The sequence below is a fragment of the Haliotis cracherodii genome, unplaced genomic scaffold (genome assembly GCF_022045235.1).
Source record: "Haliotis cracherodii isolate W230 unplaced genomic scaffold, xgHalCrac1.p SCAF_6, whole genome shotgun sequence".
Lineage (NCBI taxonomy): Eukaryota > Metazoa > Mollusca > Gastropoda > Lepetellida > Haliotidae > Haliotis > Haliotis cracherodii.
The window spans coordinates 32,186,505-32,210,168 of NW_027266319.1; the positions used below are offsets into that span (position 1 = coordinate 32,186,505).

At 41.3% G+C, this 23,664-nt stretch overlaps 1 protein-coding gene across 1 annotated transcript in view; it reads right to left on the reverse strand.

Annotated features, from left to right (window-relative positions):
• LOC139444605 (uncharacterized) overlaps positions 1-7,581 on the reverse strand; it is a 39,367-nt gene extending 31,786 nt beyond the window's left edge. Inside the window, exon 1 of the mRNA XM_071225510.1 lies at positions 7,141-7,581. Coding sequence (XP_071081611.1) covers positions 7,141-7,581 — 441 coding nt within the window. The remainder of the gene's footprint in view (positions 1-7,140) is intronic.
• Between the last annotated feature and the right edge of the window lie 16,083 nt (positions 7,582-23,664).

The following is a 23,664-nucleotide window of genomic DNA, read 5'->3' on the forward strand; positions in this document are numbered from 1 at the left end:
CTGCGCCTAAGTGGGGCATTCATAAGTGGCATGGTATCTCAGTGAGCTAGCACTATAAATCGGCATCAGTCCGGACTAGTACAAGCACACACACACACACGTGTATGCACGTCGCTATATAAGTACAATAATCCTGGACGCGACGTTAGACCCCATTTCACCTCGCCTTACCTCTTCAACTGTATGACGACAGCTTGTAAATAATCGAGCCTGGACAAGTAAAACCGATGATCCATATATATGAGCAACAATCCACGATCGTATAAGTGTCTGTTGCTTACGGCCATATGTATGTGAGTAGCCACTCGGAATATTAAGTCCAAAACAAGAATACGTTGGGGACTCCAGGGCTAATTCATACAAAACACCCACAAGGTACACGCGTCGTTTGTGAATATTTAATGATATGATACATGGTGGCCACAATTACATTAAGCCCGTGTGAATAAACATGTACTCTCTCTCTCTCTCTCTCTCTCTCTCTCTCTCTCTCTCTCTCTCTCTCTCTCTCTCTCTCTCTGTATTACGGTATATATATATGTGTGTGTGTGTATATATATATATATATATATATATATATATATATATATATATATATATATATATATATATATATATTTCTATCTATCTATCTCTCTCTGTCTGTATCTCTCTTTATCTTAGCCGCGAATAGCTGGAATATTGCTGATGCGGCTTAAAGCAACATTTACTCACTCACTCACTCTCTTTATCTCTTTCCATTTCACTCCATCTCTCTCTCTCTCTCTCTCTCTCTCTCTCTCTCTCTCTCTCTCTCTCTCTCGTGAGCTGTAGCAATAAAATAGCTTTGTGGAGCTGTATTACGGTATCATATCTAGGCCATGACACACGACATCTAATTCTCATTGACGGTGCTACAGCTACGACCTTATCTCGTTGCGCCGTGATCTGTGATATTAGCTCAGCCGGTCAATATTAAGCTTGTTACACCACAAAATCGAAACTGATATATTATAGTGTTAATCTTAACACTGTTATCAGAGAAAACATTTTGACACTGTGTATGTCGCTCCCCCTGATGTACTGGGGAGTCAGTGCTTGACCTACACATAAAGGGGCGGTCTCAAAAGTGGTTTAACGGTTATTGTATTGAGCCAGTGAGTGAGTTCGGTTTAGCGACGCTTTGAACAATAGTTCTGTTATATCGGCAAGTCAACTTGGTTTGGGGTGAAAGCCGGCAGCGATGCAGGTCTCAGACGATTACCACTTTGCTGAAAACCCCAAACACAGGTGTGGTGCGGATAAACTGAGTAACAAAATCGGACCGGATCTGGAACTTGTACCCACGATCATAAGTTACTGGTACGTCTCCGGGGCGTTGCACAGAGAATAATTATTCCTAAATATATCTGAGCGTGTGGATAATCTTTACTCAATGTTTAATGATTGATTTCTGTATGCAGTAATACGTGTTCGAATGATAAATATCTGTAAGATGATCTTTGTTGTTTGGTATAATAAAAAGATAATTACCGTATTAAAACTAACAAAACTTAAAATTTAATACTCCTCTTTGGTCACGGAGTTGTATGTTTCTTCAAAACTATTGAATAATACATGCCCATTGATAGTCATTATGAAAAGGTTTTGCTGTAATTGTAAAAAAATTGGTTTGGCTGCTTTTGTCCCAGAAGATTAATTTACAGTTTATGTACCATCCTAAACTCACCACCCAATACGACAGTAATAGTAGGTGAGGTGAAATGGGGTTTAGCGTTATTTCATTTATACAGCGGCGCAATGCACGTGTGTGTGGCTGTTTGTTCTTGTCCGGACTGATGCCGATTTATAGTGCTAGCTCACTGAGATACCATGCTGCAGTTTAAGATGAATACCCAACTCAGTATACTGACTCCGAGCCGACCAGCCCTTGTTTTAGCCCCTTAATGCCGAGAGGCAGACAGGGTAACAACAAGTACCATCTTTTAACGCTTTTTGGTATGACGCGGCCGGGGATCGAACCCCAGACCTTCCGCTCTCCGAGCGGTCGCTCTACCACTAGACCACGGAGGCGGCCGAAAGAAATAGTAAAGAATCATTAAGAGTTGCATGTGCTCAACTTTTTGTGCCCTACGCTTTACCATACTTTTATGTGTGTGGAAATTTAAGAAAAGGATAAAAGGATCATTCACCCATTTGCAGTAAAATTAAACTGACGGACAAAAAGAAGTATGCGCTTGAAAATTTGACCAACAAACTACAAACGTTATCAAAACGTTACTAGGCCGATAACAGTCGCCGCCAAAAGCACAACTATGATACCCTCATCATATACATCACTATCGAAACACCATTTCGTGCTTGTGTACTTTTTTGCCATCATCAAAGATAGGCGTATACTTTCTTTTGTCCGGCAGTTTACTTTGGCCCGGCAATGCTTGAGTCGGGAGATAAAACACGTTTGATCAAAGGGATACTAAGAATAACAAACGATCAATGTTATCGACTCATAAAACCAATGACTTATTGCCCATCGTCTTTCAAATTGATTTTAGGATTACTGTATACGTAGGATATGTAGAGACCTTTGGAATGTGTCAGATAGGAAGGCCATGTCCGACACGTAGTTGTGCGTGCGTGCGTGCGTGTGTCTGCTGACACACAAAGTACATTTATCAATCATACCGTCCTAGTCAAACTGAAATTTATTACCTCGATAGACAGACAGAAAGACAGACAGACAGACAGATAGATATAAATGCGGATGGCAGCCAGGCAAACATACAGACAGACCGATAGATAGATAGACAGACAGACAAACAGATAGATATGCGGACAGGCAGGCTGGCAAACAGACAAACAGACAGACCGATAGATAGATAGACAGACAGACAAACAGATAGATATGCGGACATTATTTTAAATTTGACAAACTACACAACGATTCCTAAGAACCAATAATTCATTTGTTTGGACCTACTGTTTGTGAGGAGATCATGACCCGAAATATTTCTGCTATAATCTTTTAATTTGAAGTTCAATGGGACAAGAGGTCGGTCACATTACCGCGAAATTGACGTTCATAAGTGTATGCAAGACACAATATTTGACGTTCATGCGTTTTTCACGAGAACCTCGCAAGCTACGACGTTCATAGAGTTAGGCCCTCGCGCTATAAAAGTTCATACTTCAATGAACTCACACAAAGTGAAAGTCAATTTTAAATTAATCTTTATCCACTGACGTATAAAACCTTTATGAGACATATAAACTTTCGTGACATTTGAGAACCAAAACACTCTTTATGAAAAAGGGCAGGGGTTATTTGAAGAAAGAAATATACAGTGTCACGCATTTTTTTCATGAATCTCATTAAAATCAGAACTTAGTTCTCGCTACGGCTAAAAAAAGCTTTGTTTAGCGGTAGCGAGAACTAAGAACTGGTTTTAATGATATTTTTCTGTCACGGGTTTGTTAGTTTTTGTTGTTGGTTTTGACTACAGTGGTGGGTTCGATGCACAACTGAAAAAAACCGTTAAACACAACTTCCTGACATATTTCTAAATAAAATAGCCATTTATTTTATAATCGTACCCTGTATTAATTACTGACGACATGAATTGATTTAACTTTACAAAGTAACATATATGTAATTCAACTGACATACATGACCCGAAACTGATTTATCTGTTGACCTGATTTCTAACTATTCCATGGCAATGGTACATCATCATTATCATCATCATCATCATATTTTGTACCAGCATAGACGTAAGTCATCGGCCCATGGTACAGCAAATTCCATCTTCCCGAGGCAAGGGAGTTAACTGACAATGAAAGTCCAGTTTCCATCCTTGCCGAACTAGGCTGGTATTATGGAGTTACATTTTAGACTAAAGAGTCTATGCATAGTCCAATCAAAATCGCGCAACGAAATCCGGTTCGTAAACTGTCGTCCAGATTTCTGTCGATTGCAGGATTTGCAAGCATGTGCACCGCTAACTCGCTGTCAAGAGTTATTTCCCAAAACTTTCATGTTTTTAATCAAGGTGCTCGCGTGAGTTGATGCACTTCACGATGTAAGACCCGTTTTATTACAATATAGATCTTGATTATTGATCAGGTCGTCTTGACTGTCTTGAATCAAATGCAAGTAATGGAATTTGATTGGTCCATAGGAGTGGATACATAACTCGTATACACACTGGTGCCGCTACTATCCAGCCCAGGAATTCCTGCCTAGTTTGGCAAGGGTGGAAACTGGACTTTTAAGTCAGTTTACTCTCTTGCCTCGGGAAGATGGCAAATTACAGCAGCCACTATAGTCGTGCATATGCATGTATAGTGTTATGGCATTATGTTTTTGCAAAGTTTCACACCCTCATAAAACATATACTACTGAACATAGTTCAAGAACGCCCGAATATTTCCTATAACCATAGTTAATCTGTCATAACATGACATATTGGCAATAGTTATGTGAAAGAATCGGGTGTTCTTGAACTTCTTCGGAGTAGTATACATTGCCATATTTCTTATTGGTCATTATGAGATCAGTGTCATATTCATGTTTTGCCCAGACACATGGAATAAACTGGATATATGAAAAAAGGGAGAGTGGTGTTAAACATTTTTCCATGACAACAGCAATAAGAACAAAACTGATACTTCAAACGGTAAATATAAACGTCAATAACAGAAAATAACCAATCTCGATTATCCGCCGGAACAGTTTGGGTGAAAAAGGTTTTAAAAGCGGTGAATGGATCACTGAAAATCAGTGATGACACCAGGTGTTCGCGAAAAAGGTAAGCATGTCCACACGCCAAAAGGAGACTTATTTGATCACAATTTCAACACAAAGTGTGTTGGTGATTTTCGTACTTTGTTGACCGGAGAAACCTAGCTTAACAAACATGAAAAGAGTGTCTCTTTCAAAGCCGGTGAGGCAGATTTGTAGATATGAATAGTGTCTCTCAAGCAGAAATAAGCAATGTCATCAGTAAGACCATACAACAAAACATTTTATAACACAGACCCCCACCCTACAATCTCAATAATGTTCGCACTTAACACTCACCATGCTGATGGCGGTTTTGTTCGCCGACGTGGTTTTTCTGATCGCATTCCCAATTAGAAACCATATTACGGTGAACAATTACGCTCCTCCCGTTTTTATATCAACGCCCCCGTGGAACTCCACGAACCCAGAACTAATGCCAACAAAGGCACCACTTGAAGTCGGTCATTAAGCCTATATTTTCTTGGTTGTTATAAATATGGCTTTGCCTAAATATTTTCTTTTTAATCTACAGTGGTATGTTACCATGTTAATTTGTTTAACTTAGAGATTAGAGATTATGAAGGATTAGGTGTACATCTAAGAACATTGTGACTGTTGTTGCCTTTAGAGCTCTAAGGAAACTGTGAGCGCACTTAAGTCATGCACGACAGGCTATTTTGGCTGTAAGGTATGGCCTATGTTGGAATTAATTCATGGCTAGAAGGTGTCGATATGCTCAACATTTTATGTCAGTCGTAGGGGATTTACACTTGTTGGCAACGACCTAACCTCCGTTCAATTTCTCAAATCCTAAAAAGAACTGTTCAGCTAAGGTTCTTGACAATTTGGTTTGAATTTCCGATCGAAGATTGTCCGACATTTGTGTACAGAAGACATGTACATGTAGTGAGTGAGTGAGTGAGTTGGGTTTAACGCCGCTTTTAACAGTATTCCAGTCATATCATGGCGTGTCAGCTTAATGTGGGAGGAAAGCCCGAAGTGATGCAGGTCTCAGACGTTTACCACTTCGGTGAAACCCACGAGCACGGGTATGGAGCTGACAAACCTAGAAACATAATCGGAATTGGAATTCGAACCCACAATCATAGGTTTCTGGCGTGCACAAGAGACGCAACTCTGCACAGCGAATCGCGGCGCCTTAGACGACTGGGCCACCCGTGCCCCCACATGTACATGATTGCATTACAAACGTTAATATAATAATAGCACAGTAACAACTCTTCAGATATCTATTCATCTATCTATTTTCGCATTACGTGCCTATCATTCATACAAAAAGGAGCGTTTGGGAAGCGTAGTGGTTAAAGCGTTCGCTCGTTACGACGAAGACCCGGGTTCGATTCCCCACATATGGGCGTATATAGTGCAAATAGTTGATATGAGAACAGTCTAACACAACAGGAGTATGGTCAGGTGAGACGTCTTAGTGCCAATTTTTTTTTAGAGTTCCCTTTACTTTTTCAGTTCAATATCTATCCTATTTCAACACCTGATAAAACGTTTCTGTACAACAACATCGTAAAACAAGGTGTAACTTAAAAGTCCTTACATAATTTATTTCTTATACATGGGACTAGCACCAGTATTTGGCCTTTTACGTGCTATGGAATCTGTTCGGGAAATTTGCGAGACGGATTGTTAAATTCTAGAACTTGGGATCAATTGGAACCAAATATTATAATTAATACTGAAAAGTCGCATTTTATCATTTTTGAGTGAGTGAGTGAGTTGGGTCTAACGCCGCTTTTAACAGTATTCCAGTTATATCGCGGCGTGTAAGCTTAATGTGGGAGGAAAGCTCGAAGTGATGCAGGTCTCAGGCGTTTATCACTTCGGTGAAACCCACGAGCACGGGTATGGTGCTGACAAACCTAGAAACATAATCGTGGCGAACTGGGATTCAAACCCACAATCATAGGTTTATGGCGTGCACAAGGGACGCAACTCTGCACAGCGAATCGCGGCGCCTTAGACGACTGGGCCACACGTGCCCCCTTATCATTTTTTAAGTGATTCAATAATTATTACAAAGTTTAGTTCAAACATATATAAAGGTGACTTCCTGTTGTGTCCCTGTGTGGATTTCGGGTAAGAATTTGTCCTGAGCTGGTCGAAAGAAGCGACTTAATGGTCAGTTTCGGTGACTAGCTAAGTGTGGCGTTAAATAACACACACACAGGCACGCACGCGCACACACACACACACACGCACACACACTCACACACACACACTCACACACAGTCACTCACTCACACACGCACACACTTACACATACACACACACTCACACACATACGCACGCACGCGCACACACACACACACAACTTGTGTATATCAAACACTTCGTTATACACTAACCTTGCTATTTGTTTTCTTCATCTGTGTCAGTCTTGCACGTCTTTTCTCCAGCACGCGCTGATGTGTCGTCTGCGTGTAAATGACGTCAGCAAAAGAAAGGCGACGTCGAGGCTCCGTCGTTTTGTTTGACGTTGTCTCTCCATGAAGATATATTCTCTCCATCACCGTTCTGAGTGCTCCAGAGCTGTCCTCTTCATTTGAAAGGGCTGATACATGTGTACTGCGTCTGCGCAGCAAATGACTAACGATAGACCGGAAGTTAGTCCCCTCGTCGCCTTTTTTCTTCCCCATTGGTAAACGCACCTCCGGGTCTGAATAAGCATGTCGTCTGACGGTATGTTGATCTCGTTTAGCAATGTCGTCTGCTCTGCACGTGCCCAGCACAGAATCGACCGATGGCATCCTGGCACGGTACACAAAGTCTGGAGTGGAACTGGCCATCTGATTCAAATAACGGTACAGATGGACAATTCCCAGGGTTAGCTGTTTACTGAGAAAGCAATTACGCTCCTAAACTTCCGTAGTGTTTGCAGTCTGTGGTTCATAAGTTTTACCTCTCTGGGCCGTAAAAATGTGTTGTCGTTTTGGAAGCCAAATACGTATGTTTACATTTCCTTAGATGATTTAGTGGTTCACTAATAAAGTTCTATGTATTTCTATGTACTTTTGTGTCATACACACGTCAGCCTATTCTGATAGCTCCTGTTAAAGATGTCGTCTACCGTATGTCACTAGCAGTTTTTGTCAGTCGATGTTGTAAATCAGTCGGCAACGTCAAGAACGCTGACGAAGAAGTTGTTACGGCGGCCGTTACCAGTAATCACGCCCGCTTCGGTTTGGTTTGTCATGGTAAGTAAATATTTAAATCGCAAATCGATATTGGCGCTTTGATTATCCTTGAAACTTTCATTACACTCCAGCGTAGGCTATCGATGTTCTTTCTCAATTCAATCTTTTTAGCAATACCTGGAATTTTAATTGCCAAGAATGATCCTCAATCGAGACAAATATGGAGTCAGTGATATGGCTGTGTGTAGTTTAAATTCAAATAATAAATAACAGCGTTTTCAAAGGAATTAAAAGGCAGACTTTCAAGACGTGTAAACAAGTAATATTTAATGCTATTTAGCTTAGTAATGTTCTCCGTTTGACAAGATTTACGACAAACATTTCCTAGCTGATAAATGTGTTTCAAGAAACGTGCAGCGAAAATAATCTCGGGGTTGACATAATAAAAATCATTTGCTATCAACAAACCTTTTAACGTAAATAACGACCAAGCTTGTTCTGTTTAAGTCCTGTTCTGTTCTCCATGTCAGCTCGCCCCTTGTCCTATCAGTGTGTTTCTTCTCAACCCTTGTATGAGAGGATCCCGCCTTATAGATACAGTTTATCTACCTACACAGTCTGGCTAGAGTGCGAGCAAAGAGGCGCTACACACCTGTATATACCTGTAATCAGTCATACAGGTAAATCCCGCAGCTTTAGGCATTAATGTCACCCGGGTTCCGCTCTCAGCTGAACACCAGTATAGACAGGTCAATGTTAAGGGCATTGTCAGCGGCGGTTTTGACCATGACGTTTTTAATCTAGTGGTTATTCATATATCATTTGAGGACAAATAGTTCATGAGAAAGTTGAAATGTTTATCTATGCTGCATCGATTTACATATATTTGTTTAGTGTCCAAAATACTGGACCGATGAATGAGAATTGAAACATTTTAAAACTAACGTCGATTCTTTATAAAGTTATCAGGTATCAAATAATTAGTACCTCCTGAAAATCTGAAAACATACATAACGTTATATTCCATAATATATATTGTTCAACATGATTTGGAAATTAATCGATTCTGATTAGTCAATCAGAGGTATCAAATCACAATAAATACCTCTGATTGTGATAGCCGATTTGACGGCCATGGGACTTGTGAGCCATACTTCACTATTTAGGGGTTTCCACTTGGCTTACGTAGGTGCTGTGCTCTCCACTTGCAATGCTTTTATGGCAAGTACAGAACACTGATTTACTGAAACTGTTTCAACAAATACACAACATACTTTGTTTAATGGATATCGCCGTTTCCGTGATTCAGATGGCCAACACAATGAAAACATTAGACTCGACCCATTACGCTTCCGTAAATATCAAAGCTCACACCAAATAGTTCGCGTTTAATTTTATCATGGAATAAGGGGCGGTCGGGTAGCCTAATGGTTAAAGCGTTCGCTCGTCACGCCGAAGACCCGGGTTCGATTGCCGACATGGGTACAATGTGTGAAGCCTATTTCTGGTATTCCCCGCCGTGATATTGCTGGAATATTGCTAAAAGCGGCGTAAAACCATATTCACTCACTATCATGGAATAAAGGAGATGAAATTGTGTTTTCGATGTCGAGCTAGGTTATCCACGGTTTGTTTCTTAATTGCACCACAGTGTGGACACGGCTTATCGAACAGAGACGACTTAATGGACCGGGTGGTCAGGCTCCGTGACTTGTGTGAGATCATGCCCCGACGCAGTTGAATGGTGTTCATTATATCAACCTTCTGTTTTCTCTTCTCACAGACCGCCTTGATATAACCGGAATATCACTTTCTGCGACGCCAAACAACAAACAGACAAGTGTTTTATTGAACATGAAATATTGTTACCATACAACACATGTTGGCTTTCTGTCGGGGAGCATTTTACAATGCCGGGCAAAAGAAAGTATGGTGGATAAACATGAAACAAATATGAAATGGTTATTCGGTGATGATGTATTTGATTGTTGTGTTTTGGACCTCACGTTTGAAGTATTTTGTTTTGATTGTTTTGATCCTAGAAAACATGTAACTTTTTTATCAATCCAATTTTCAAGTATAAACTTACTTTTGCCCAATCGGTTTATGTGCAATTTATAGCAGCAGGACAAATATCCGGGTGTTCAGAAGTACTATATGGGGTCGATGTGTGTAGGTTGGGGACTAATGATTGTATATACCCTCTGACCAGACCAGTTTCAAACACACATTTCACCCCCGATCAAAGCTCGTGACACGATGAACATTATACGGCAACAAGGAGTGATACTCGCCAGATATTGAACATTTGAAAAAGTTAGATACAGCTCTCTCCATCAGACCGTTATCTGTCTGAGTGCTCAAAAATATCTCCTTCTCAAGGAGCATTGAATAAACGTAATTCAACATGGACAGTAATCTGCTTGCTGCTGCAATATGACTGAGTTTATCAAATGTCAAACGTTGAACATCAGTGTCAGCTCTCCAAAGAGCTGATCCATTGACTGGGGTAATAATGTAGCTCATTGGGCAGGCTTCTGGCAGTGTTCAGCAACAGCAGCAGCATCGTCGTCAGCGGCAATGTACAGATGTATCACGGTGACCTGTGTCAATGTACAGATGTATCACGGTGACCTGTGTCAATATACAGATGTATCACGGTGACCTGTCAATGTACAGATATATCACGGTGACCTGTGTCAATATACAGATATATCACGGTGACCTGTCAATGTACAGATGTATCACGGTGACCTGTCAATGTACAGATATATCACGGTGACCTGTCAATGTACAAATATATCACGGTGACCTGTCAATGTACAGATATATCATGTGACCTGTCAATGTACAAATATATCATGGTGACCTGTCAATGTACAGATGTATCACGGTGACCTGTCAATATACAGATATATCACGGTGACCTGTCAATGTACAAATATATCACGGTGACCTTTGTCAATGTACGAATATATCACGGTGACCTCTCAATGTACAGATATATCACGGTGACCTGTGTCAATGTACAAATATATCATGGTGACCTGTCAATGTACAGATGTATCACGGTGACCTGTCAATATACAGATGTTTCATGGTGACCTCTCAATGTACAGATATATCACGGTGACCTGTGTCAATGTACAAATACATCACGGTGACCTGTCAATGTACAGACGTATCACGGTGACCTGTCAATGTACAGATATATCACGGTGACCTGTCAATGTACAGATATATCACGGTGACCTGTCAATGTACAAATATATCACGGTGACCTGTGTCAATATACAGATATATCACGGTGACCTGTCAATGTACAGATGTATCACGGTGACCTGTCAATGTACAGATATATCACGGTGACCTGTCAATGTACAAACATATCACGGTGACCTGTCAATGTACAGATATATCACGGTGACCTGTCAATGTACAAATATATCATGGTGGCCTGTCAATGTACAGATGTATCACGGTGACCTGTCAATATACAGATATATCATGTGACCTGTCAATGTACAAATATATCACGGTGACCTTTGTCAATGTACGAATATATCATGGTGACCTGTCAATGTACAAATATATCATGGTGACCTGTCATTGTACAAATATATCATGGTGACCTGTCATTGTACAGATATATCACGGTGACATGTCAATGTACAGATGTATCACGGTGACCTGTGTCAATTTACAGATATATCACGGTGACCTGTCAAAGTACAGATATATCATGTGACCAGTGTTAGTGTACAGATATATCACGATGATCAATGTCAATGGACAGAGATGTATTATCAAGGTGATAAGTGTCATTCCCTATTATATTTTTACTTTCCTATTGGAGGCCAGTGTGTCATTTGCAGAGTCGCGTCCCTCTAGAAGTGCCACCATTTATTGATCATTTGTCGTTTGTATGACGAAAGACCCACGTATTACCCTCCGCACTATACATAGGCAGATTCATTTAACCAAAGCGGAATATATCTACGACCTGTGTCAATATCGCTTCTCTAGCCGTTCGCTGTGCAGAGTTGCTTCCCTTTGGCATGCCAGAAACCTACGACCGTGTGTTCGAATCCCGGTTCGCCCCGATTATGTATTTAGGTTCGTCAGCACAATACCTGTACTCGTTGGTTTCCCTTCGGACTTTCGACACACATTAAGCTGGATTACTGCTCAAAGCTGTGTCCAACCCAACACCAACTCACTCACTCTTACAGTAAACAGACACGCCCTCGTGTACTGTTCCAAAACCCACACCGTATGTAGGCTGCACCGTGGTCTGACCCAGTCATAACATGGAGTAGAAACAGAGAATCCGACCCACTGTCTTTTGATATCAAATATATCAACACGAGCTGATAAAATTTCTCGGAGGCTTCTAGTTGCCACCCAGTGTCCTCACTGAACAGTACAGATTCACAACTTCAGAGGCAGAGAGATAGTGACGTCATATCATCGCGATCTTAAGGTAACCGATGTCATGAAAATGGTCTTCAAAGCACCATGAGGCTATTACGTTTTGGCGATATCTCCAAGGAGATGTCGCTTAATCTCCGCACTCGATAACTCCACTGGAAGACGGTAGTTTTATGAGAAATCTGTTTCATTAAATCAACAATTCAAGGACAGTCGAAAACGCCCCAAAATATGAAAACATCAAAAGACAATAAAAATGCAGGCTAGAGTAATTAAAACTAAAAGAGAGTACTTTTATTTTTCAGTAACTGGTCCTTTTACCACATTGAATTAATCTAAATCTGGACAAAGAGAAAGGGCGATCGATACAGATGAAGGAAGAAAACGTGCATGTTTTGATGTCAGAATGTTCTGAACTACCGGTGACAACCCCTCTCCTCTGTGTTGTCAGAACCTCCTGTTGAGAAGTAAATCGGCTTACATCTTTACACATTACATTTCAGCAGGGGCTGACACGCTCATCTTGGCATTTCCGTGCATTCCGCCACACCGATCAATACCTGGCATCGTCAGGTCAGGGAGTGGTCGAGTTATCTCCCTTGTACTGCAATCTCGTTTTCGCGGGAACTGGTATTAACTATGCGATTTCCCTGTCAGTACAAAGATTCTTGCACTTGTCTTGATGGACGGATATTTTGGGTACAGGGCGTTCGCTGGGTGGAAGTGAAATACGAATTATGATATAGTCTTTTATCGAAACATGGTTTCATGATCGGCTGCATACGTTCTTTCCTTTCCTTTCCTTTCCCATGAATGGGATTAAAGGATTGAAACATACTCCTCTTTCTTTCAAAAAACGGATATGATAACCATGTTATCTGTTTCCTATTTACAGCATGAGTATTTACATCATGCCAGCAAATCACCGTCTCAGAAATTAACCTCTGTGCACTGTAGCAGATATTTCTTAAGATAATCTAACACATCCAATACAATCGTTACGTGAACAGCTGGTGTCAATACAATCCTTGCTTGTTGCCTTGTGTCATTACAATCCTTGCCTGTGGACTTGTGTCAATACAATCCTTGCCTGTAGACTTGTGTCAATACAATCCTTGCCTGTAGCCTTGTGTCAATACAATCCTTGCCTGTAGACTTGTGTCAATATAATCGTTACGTGAACAGCTGGTGTCAATACAATCCTTGCTTGTTGCCTTGTGTCAATACAATCCTTGCCTGTAGCCTTGTGTCAATATAATCCTTGCCTGTAGACTTGTGTCAATACAATCCTTGCCTGTAGACTTGTGTCAATACAATCCTTGCCTGTAGCCTTGTGTCAATACAAGCCTTGCCTGTAGACTTGTGTCAATACAATCCTTGCCTGTAGCTTTGTGTCAATACAATCCTTGCCTGTAGACTTGTGTCAATATAATCGTTACGTGAACAGCTGGTGTCAATACAATCCTTGCCTGTAGCCTTGTGTCAATACAATCCTTGCCTGTAGCCTTGTGTCAATATAATCATTACGTGAACAGCTGGTGTCAATACAATCCTTGCCTGTAGCCTTGTGTCAATACAATCCTTGCCTGTAGCCTTGTGTCAATACAATCCTAGCCTGTAGCCTTGTGTCAATACAATCCTTTCCTGTAGCTTTGTGTCAATACAATCCTTGCCTGTAGCTTTGTGTCACTACAATCCTTGCCTGTAGCTTTGTGTCACTACAATTGTTGCCCGTAGCCTTGTGTCAATACAATCCTTGCCTGTAGCCTTGTGTCAATACAATCCTTACCTGTAGCCTTGTGTCAATACAATCCTTGCCTGTAGCTTTGTGTCACTACAATTGTTGCCCGTAGCCTTGTGTCAATACAATCCTTGCCTGTATCCCCGTGTCAGTACAATCGTTGCCTGTATCCCCATGTCAATACAATCGTTGCCTGTAGCCTTGTGTCAATACAATCATTGCCTGTAGCCTTGTGTCAATACAATCGTTGCCTGTAGCCTTGTGTCAATACAATGCTTGCCTGTAGCTTTGTGTCAATACAATCCTTGCCTGTAGCTTTGTGTCAATACAATCCTTGCCTGTAGCCTTATGTCAGTACAATCGTTGCCTGTATCCCCGTGTCAATACAATTGTTGCCTGTAGCTTTGTGTCAATACAATCGTTGCCTGTAGCTTTGTGTCAGTACAATCGTTGCCTGAAGCCCCGTGTCAATACAATCGTTGCCTGTAGCCCGTATCAATACAATCGTTACCTGTAGCCTTGTGTTAATACAATCATTTCCTGTATCGTTGTGTTAATACAATCGTTACCTGTAGCCTCGTGTTAATACAATCGTTACCTGTAGTCCTGTGTCAATACAATCATTGACTGTAGCCTTGTGTCAATACACTCGTTGTCTGTAGCCTTGTGTCAATACAATCCTTGCCTATAGCTTTGTGTCAATACAATCGTTGTCTGTAGCCTTGTGTTAATACAATCGTTACATGAAACCTTGTCTGTCAATACAATCGTTGCCTGTAACCTTGTGTTAATACAATCGTTACCTGTAGCCTTGTGTCAATACAATCGTTACCTGTAGCCTTTTGTTAATACAATCGTTGCCTGTAGACTTGTGTGAATACAATCCTTGCCTATAGCTTTGTGTCAATACAATCGTTGTCTGTAGCATTGTGTTAATACAATAGTTACCTGTAGCCTTGTGTCAATACAATCGTTACCTGTAGCCTTTTGATAATACAATCGTTGCCTGTAACCTTGTGTTAATACAATCGTTACCTGTAGCCTTGTGTCAATACAATCGTTACCTGTAGCCTTTTGTTAATACAATCGTTGAGTGTGACCTCATGTTATTTCAATCACTAAAGTGCAAGTATCATGAAGATAGTGATAGATTTTTCTTTTTTCTTACGTCATTATGACGCCAGTTTGATGTACAACACGATGGTCCAGAGAAAAGTGTTTAAACGTAAACTTAGCGTTTTTGCGCATTTTTAAAAGTACGTATTTTGAGGTCTGTATTTGTGACAACCTCAAATGAATCTTAAAAGCGCTGCCGAAGAGGTGTGACTTAATTAGCACCGCCGGCAAGCTGATTGGGTATCACCACCAGCCGGGTACAGAATATACCATCTTCCCGAGGTAAGAGAGTTAACTGACTATAAAAGTTCAGTTTCCATCCTTGCCAAACTAGGCCGGGACTATGGAGTTACATTTTGGCTGGACTAACGAGTCTATGCATAGTCCAATCAAAATCGCGCACCGAAATCGAAATCCGGTTCGTAAACTGTCATGCAGAGTTCGGTCAATTGCTGGATTTGCACAGAATCTGCACCACCAACTCGTTGTCAACAGATATTTTCCAGTTCTTTTAATGTTTTTAATCAAGGTGCTCACGTGATTTGATGTAAGAACCTTTTTATCACATTATAGATCTTGTGGTTGATCAGATCGTCTTGACGGCGCCACCATTTTGTTTGAAGCAAATGCATGTGAATCTGTGAGGTGGAATCTGATTGGTCCATAGAATGGACATAACTCGTAATAGCCACTGGTGGCGCTACGATCGAGTCCAGGAATTCCAGCCTAGTTCGGCAAGGATGGAAACTGGACTTTTAAAGTCAGTTAACGCTCTTGCCTCGGGAGGATGAGAATATCAACGATCGTTGCATTATTTGTTGGGAGACCTGTGTTGTACATAAACATGTCAAGTAACCTTCATGTAACGTGAATTATATAATTGTAGCATTGTAGGATATATTCCTTTTCACATTCACGGTCGGTTTTCATGTTATACGCAAATCAGTGAATATTTAAACACAGAGAAGTCTCACGCCAAATAAATGAAAGTACCGACACGCGAACAATAAACTGAAGAAATAGTACTAGTATGTTTCGCACATTGTTTTCTCACCGAAAAGTGAACTCGTTATTTGAAGTTAATGGCCTTTGTCATATCCGTTGTTGAAAGAAAGAGGAGTAGGTTTCAATCCTTTTATCCCATTCATAGAAAAGGAAAGGAAAGAACGTGTGCAGCCGATCATAAACGGAGACTCGCCTGCTCGTTTGCCATTGGAGGGGCGGGCTTGTTATTCATGACCATATATGGAGCCTCTGTATATAAAGGCTCCACTTCCGCTGTATTTTCGTTTCAGCCTTTAATTGACAGGACAAACGTGCACATAAATCTTATTTACGCGCTACTTTCGATTTTTTTAATACGATAATTGCATTAACGATGTTACGGTCTATCCGCATCTGTGAAGTTGAATATATCCATGAGACATGCGCTTTAAGTGTACACCTTGAGTCAATAGTCTCAGTACCTGGGATTTCCAACTTCCACTGCATCAAATGCATCCGCATATTATCATCGTGTAATATTTTATTTAACGCTGTTCACACATCACAGGGTATGTTTAGCACTTCACATCGTTTGCACAATATAAACACCCATTATTCATTAACGTTACACTAGGGGTAGATAGGGCCGTGTACGACAGGCTTTGTAATTGAGTCGTGGTGTGTAAATCGTCAATATGTCATTCCGGATGCATCCGCTGGCGGATATAAAAGTATCGATTCAGTGCTTCGGGTTACGCGTAGGAGAAGCGCCATTCAATCTCCAACAATGTTGTTAACAAATCACCATACGCAGAATGAAATCCTTATATGTCCCGTTTGTTGAAGCTTGTGTTGTTTCAGCACAATGACACTTGTCTTGCATAAACAATGATGACCGTCGTCCTTTATAGAGCTGATCCTGCACACAGATCATTAGACCACCTCCTTTAAAGAGCTGATCCTGCACACAAATCAGGGTACCACCTCCTTAAAAGAGCTGGTCATGCACACAGATCAGGGGACCACCTCCTTTAAAGAGCTGATCATGCACACAGATCAGGGGACCACCTCCTTTAAAGGGCTGATCATGCACACAGATCAGGGGACCACCTCCTTTAAAGAGCTGACCATGCACACAGATCAGGGTCCAGTTTCCTTTATAGATCTGATCCTGCACACAGGTCAGGGTACCACCTCCTTTAAAGAGCTGATCATGCACACACGTCAGAGGACCAGTTTCCTTTATAGAGCTGATCCTGCACACAGAGCAGAGGACCGCCTCCTTTATAGAGCTGATCATGCACACAGATCAGGGTACCAGTTTCCTTTATAGAGCTGATCCTGCACACAGGTCGGGGTACCACCTCCTTTAAAGAGCTGATCATGCACACACGTCAGAGGACCAGTTTCCTTTATAGAGCTGATCCTGCACACAGAGCAGAGGACCGCCTCCTTTATAGAGCTGATCATGCACACAGATCAGGGTACCAGTTTCCTTTATAGAGCTGATCATGCACACAGATCAGGGTACCACCTCCTTTAAAGAGCTGATCATGTACACAGATCAGGGGACCAGTTTCCTTTATAGAGCTGATCCTGCACACAGGTCGGGGTACCACCTCCTTTAAAGAGCTGATCATGCACACACGTCAGAGGACCAGTTTCCTTTATATAGCTGATTCTGCACACAGAGCAGAGGACCGCCTCCTTTATAGAGCTGATCATGCACACAGATCAGGGTACCACCTCCTTTAAAGAGCTGATCATGCACACACGTCAGAGGACCAGTTTCCTTTATAGAGCTGATCCTGCACACAGAGCAGAGGACCGCCTCCTTTATAGAGCTGATCATGCACACAGATCAGGGTACCAGTTTCCTTTATAGAGCTGATCCTGCACACAGGTCGGGGTACCACCTCCTTTAAAGAGCTGATCATGCACACACGTCAGAGGACCAGTTTCCTTTATAGAGCTGATCCTGCACACAGAGCAGAGGACCGCCTCCTTTATAGAGCTGATCATGCACACAGATCAGGGTACCAGTTTCCTTTATAGAGCTGATCATGCACACAGATCAGGGTACCACCTCCTTTAAAGAGCTGATCATGTACACAGATCAGGGGACCAGTTTCCTTTATAGAGCTGATCCTGCTCACAGGTCGGGGTACCACCTCCTTTAAAGAGCTGATCATGCACACACGTCAGAGGACCAGTTTCCTTTATATAGCTGATTCTGCACACAGATCAGGGTACCAGTTTCCTTTGTAGAGCTGATCATGCACACACGTCAGAGGACCAGTTTCCTTTATAGAGCTGACCATGTAGACAGAGCAGAGGACCACCTCCTTAGTAGAGCTGATGCTAGTATCTTCTTCAGGAGTATCCTACAACTCATGGGAAGTATTCGATGGATATAATTGGCGGAAGTCGGAGACTGCAGAGGTTGAATATTCTTAAGAGGTCAAAACGATGATAAAACCATCTATCTTATTATTATGACAATAAAGGCATTGTGGGATTTCTCACATTATTACTCATTTATGGTGTCCCCCAACGTGATATTGCTGGAATATTGCTAAAAGCGGAGTAAAATCATATTCACTTAATCTCATATAATGTTCCCAAATATTTTGCCTTTTGCGCCCAGTTGAATATGAACTGTTTGATTGGCATTTTTAGAAGTTGGTAAGTAACAGTAAAGATAACTTTATGAATGATAGTATCCTTATGGAATAAACAAGTTCTCATCCATAAAAACGATCTTGTTTCTACAATGGTAAATGTTTGTTCTTTAACGCCGCACTCAGCAATATGCAAGCTATATGACGGCGGTCTGTAAATAATCGAGTCTGGGCCAGACAATCCAGTGATTGCTATCATGTATCGACAGACAATCGAGACTGAATATTCTCTGACGTTGTCGTTATATATTTCAGTTATTACGCGTCTGAAAATAATTTACAATTCAATTTCAAATGAAAAAGGAATTGTGTAAAGAAGTATTGTATTGTCAATGAATATCCAAGCAATTCTTTCTGTTTCCGCGGCAACATGTCAATTTGGTATAACACAGGAACTAAGTTTGGTGTACGATCTGGAAATATATCATCCTCATTCCTATAAGAGTGAATGGGTGAGTGAGTTTGGTTTTACGCCGCTTTTAGCAATATTCCAGCAATATCATGGCTGGGGACACCAGAAATGGGCTTCACACATTGTACCCATGTCGGGATTCGAACCCGGGTCTTCGGCGTGACGAGCGAACGCTTTAACCACTAGGCCATTCCTATAAGACACTGTTTAACAAAAACCAATGCTAACCACGACACGTCATCCGTCAGAGTTGAAAACAAACTCCGCTACCCGGAACTTGGGTATTCATTAAAAAGTAAAAGTCACTTTTATTTACAATTCCAATTCGCATACGTATCAGATGTTCATGTCGTACAAACCCAACTACAAAAATGTTGAAATCAGAGTATCAGCTTTTTTCCTTGTCCCATTAAACTTTACGATAAACATCACAGATTTTCATATTGAATGGTTACATACTGGATAATGTTATGGCCACTTGCTGAGCAAATAACATTCAATATACGGGTGAGGGTTTAAACCGGTTGAAACAGAATCACTGATATTATTAGTTTAGTAATAGTTTAGTAATTTATGTTTTCTTTAAACTCCTTTGTTTCAGTATTTTCGTTTTGAAATATCAAATTCTTGGGCTTTGTCAAAATATTGTACGCAACAGTTTATTTAAAAAAGCAAAAAAATACAAAATATTTAAATTGCCCGTCGGCCCAACCTTGCCCACCCTCGCCACCTGGAATCGGGCTGGTTATTAGCGACAGGACCTCCGCTTCCATTCGTCATCTTTACGTGACCAGTCACGCAGCAACAGCTGGAACACGTTAATGAACATAAAATATCCACGCCTCTGCCTTAGTGCAATGCCGGAGAAGGGCCACATGACTCTCTTCTACAGCCCATAACAAGCATTTATATTACGACGCTGTATCCTGTCTTACCTGTTCTACGCCGTTTAGCCGACGAACACAAACATTCTACTGTTGTTCTTTTATAAGCATCCCTTTTCACCGAGTGTTAATTAAGAGCATTTATTATAGAGGGCACATGACATGAAAGGGGAAATAATAAGTGTTTGTATTATAAACAACACTGGTTACATATTGATTCTGATGCTGACAAGTTGTCACGTGGTGTACGCTCTTAACTATCTGGCTCAAAAGCATTGATTTGTAGACGACAGCTTCAGCCACACGTGTGTCACAACCAGGGTATCTGCGACAGGCTGGGTTAGCGCTACTGGGCGGGGCGGATTGATTGCTTGCACAGGGCGTTAGGTGCTGTGAGATGGTTACGACGATGTGCCGTGCTGGTATACACTGGGCGTAGTTTCATTATACGTGTAATTACAGGAGCTTTTGCTTGCCTGGTGGCATGTCACGCTCCTCGTGTTTGCTTGGCGTACACACGTACGTTACGTGTGTAGTTATGATACGTATTGTTACCTTTATGTTATGTCGTTTTGGGCGTATCTACTGGGCGTATGTTACGTGGATAACTATTAACGTTTCGGTTACCTTGTAGCGTGTCGCGCTCGTCGAATCTACTGGGCGTATGTTACGTGGATAACTATTAACGTTTCGGTTACCTTGTCGCGTGTCGCACTCGTCGTGTCTACTGGGCGTATGTTACGTGGATAACTATTAACGTTTCGGTTACCGTGTCGCGTGTCGCACTCGTCGTGTCTACTGGGCGTATGTTACGTGGATAACTATTAACGTTTCGGTTACCTTGTCGCGTGTCGCACTCGTATCTACTGGGCGTATGTTACGTGGATAACTATTAACGTTTCGGTTACCTTGTCGCGTGTCGCACTCGTATCTACTGGGCGTATGTTACGTGGATAACTATTAACGTTTCGGTTACCTTGTCGCGTGTCGCACTCGTATCTACTGGGCGTATGTTACGTGGATAACTATTAACGTTTCGGTTACCTTGTCGCGTGTCGCACTCGTCGTATCTACTGGGCGTACGTTGCGTACGTAGTTACGATGAAAACAAACAAACTACACGTATTGTTACTGTGATGATTTGTTACGCGTGTCTGTGTGCGTGTATGTGTGTTTGGTTATGCGTATGTTTGTTTGTGTCTCTATTTGTATGTGTGTGTCTGAGTCTGTGTGTATGTATATGTTTTTGCGTGTATGTGTGTGTGTTTGGTTATGTGTATGTTTGTGTGTGTATGTGTGTGTCTATGTGTGTATGTGTGTGTCGGAGTCTTAGTGTATGTTTGTCCGTGTATGTGTGTGTGTGTTTGGTGTATGTTTTTGTGTGTATGTGTGTGTCTATGTGTTTATGTGTGTGTCTGAGTATGAGTGTATGTGAATGTTTTTGCGTGTATGTGTGTGTGTTTGGTGTATGTGTGTGTCTCTATGTTGTGTGAATGTGTGTGTCTGAGTCTAAGTGTATGTGAATGTTTGTGCGTGTATGTGTGTGTTTGGTGTATGTGTATGTGTGTGTCTCTAGCTTGTGTGAATGTGTGTGCCTGAGTCTGTGTGTGTGTGTTTGAGTCGTGTTTACAGGCGTCGCGGGGAACATTGTGCACGGAACTACATGCAGGAAATAAAATGATTTGGTGGTCGTCGTGTGATGATGTGGGAAGCGACACTCCTACACTGAAACAACGCCTCCGTGATCTAATGGTGGAGTGTCCGCCCGGAGTGCGGAAGGTCCGAGGCTCGATCCCCGGCCGCGTCATACCAAAAGACGTTAAAAGATGGTACTTGTTGTTACTCTGACTAGGTCCTGCCATGGCCCACCAGGTCTCCAGATTTAAACCCAGTCGAATTTTATGGGATGCACTGGATCAACGACTGCGAGCACGTCGGCGACAACCACAGAACCTCAGACATTTGGCACAAGCAATGCAGTGGATGAACATTCCACAATTCGGGATCTGATTGCTTCCATAGGACGACGATGCCAGTGAGTTTTGGACTCTAATGGTGGACATACAAAATATTTAAAACAGATGACCTTCACCATGAAAATCTACTGTTCAATGTGTGCCATATGGGTCAATAATTATGATGTCTGCCAATTTTGAACAATCGATTACAATCTGTTGATTATATGAATATGATATATAAAACATACATCTAAAAATCCCTTTTGCGTTTCTTATTTTGCAGAGTATATGTGTTACCTTTCAATAGGGTTTACTTCTGTTACTTTGTTTTACAAGACGTCCGTTACGTGTGTAACAATAGTTTTATTCATTTTATAATGTGTCACACTGGTATTGGGTACTTGACCTACATGTGAGGGTCGTTTCGATAGATTTTGATGCGTTGAAAATTTACCATTCTGTTCGTATTGGTGAATGTTGATTACGCGAAGTTGTAAATGGTTTTGTTGCATTGAGAGTGGGTCATGCTGATAACGTGTGTGACATATGGCGGCATGTATTGATAAATTTACACCACAAAGTAGTGTGCTATATTGATTGTATATACGTCTACGGAATAACGCAAAGTCACGCATTCTCACAAAACCGGGATATTTTTATGAATCAAGATTTACATCACCAATACTGTCATGTATTGTTGAGTATTCAATGGCTGCGTGAAGGCAATTGTTGAAGACATGCCCGGTCTGAATGTTTCCATTTTAACACAAATATCAATATAACATCGATGGTTTCATAACATCACCAATTTGGCAATGTCTCAATAAACAGGCAACATGGAACCCTGCTGTCTCCTTCCTCAGAATAACCATTATAATCAAACAATTCTTATGATAATATATTCCAAATACACCCGTCACAGAAACGCAGGTGCACATATCATTAAGCTGTATTGCTCTTGTTTTTACCATTTCGAGCATGCACAATATGAACGCTTTATGAATATGCATGTATGCATACAGAAAGCCAAAGCGTTAAACAGAGATTATATTCATCACTTGTACGTTCCGATCGTTGCGTATTCCTATTGTAACTCGTTAATCAATACATTTCTATTTGTAAATCGAACAAACAACATAATATAAGATACATACAGACGAAACAAAAAAAAACTGTGAGGCCACGATAATACATGTTTTGGGAAGTCGAAGGTTCGAGAAATTGTGGGGAGCTGGCTGACATGTGTTTTATTATGTTATTTTTTAATTTATTTTGATACTGATCTATGTTCTCTATTGCCTAAGCTATACTCAACGAGGTCGCGTCCAAGGTTATTGCACTTATATAGAGACGTGCTTGTACGTGTGTGTGTTTGTGTAGCTGCTTGTACTTGTCCGGACTAATGTCGACTTTGTTGTGCCAGCACACTGAGGTACCGTGCTGCAGTTTTACTTGAATGGGTATTCAAGTAAAACTGCAGCACGATATCTCAGATAACATGAATACCCCACTCAGCCACAGCATTACT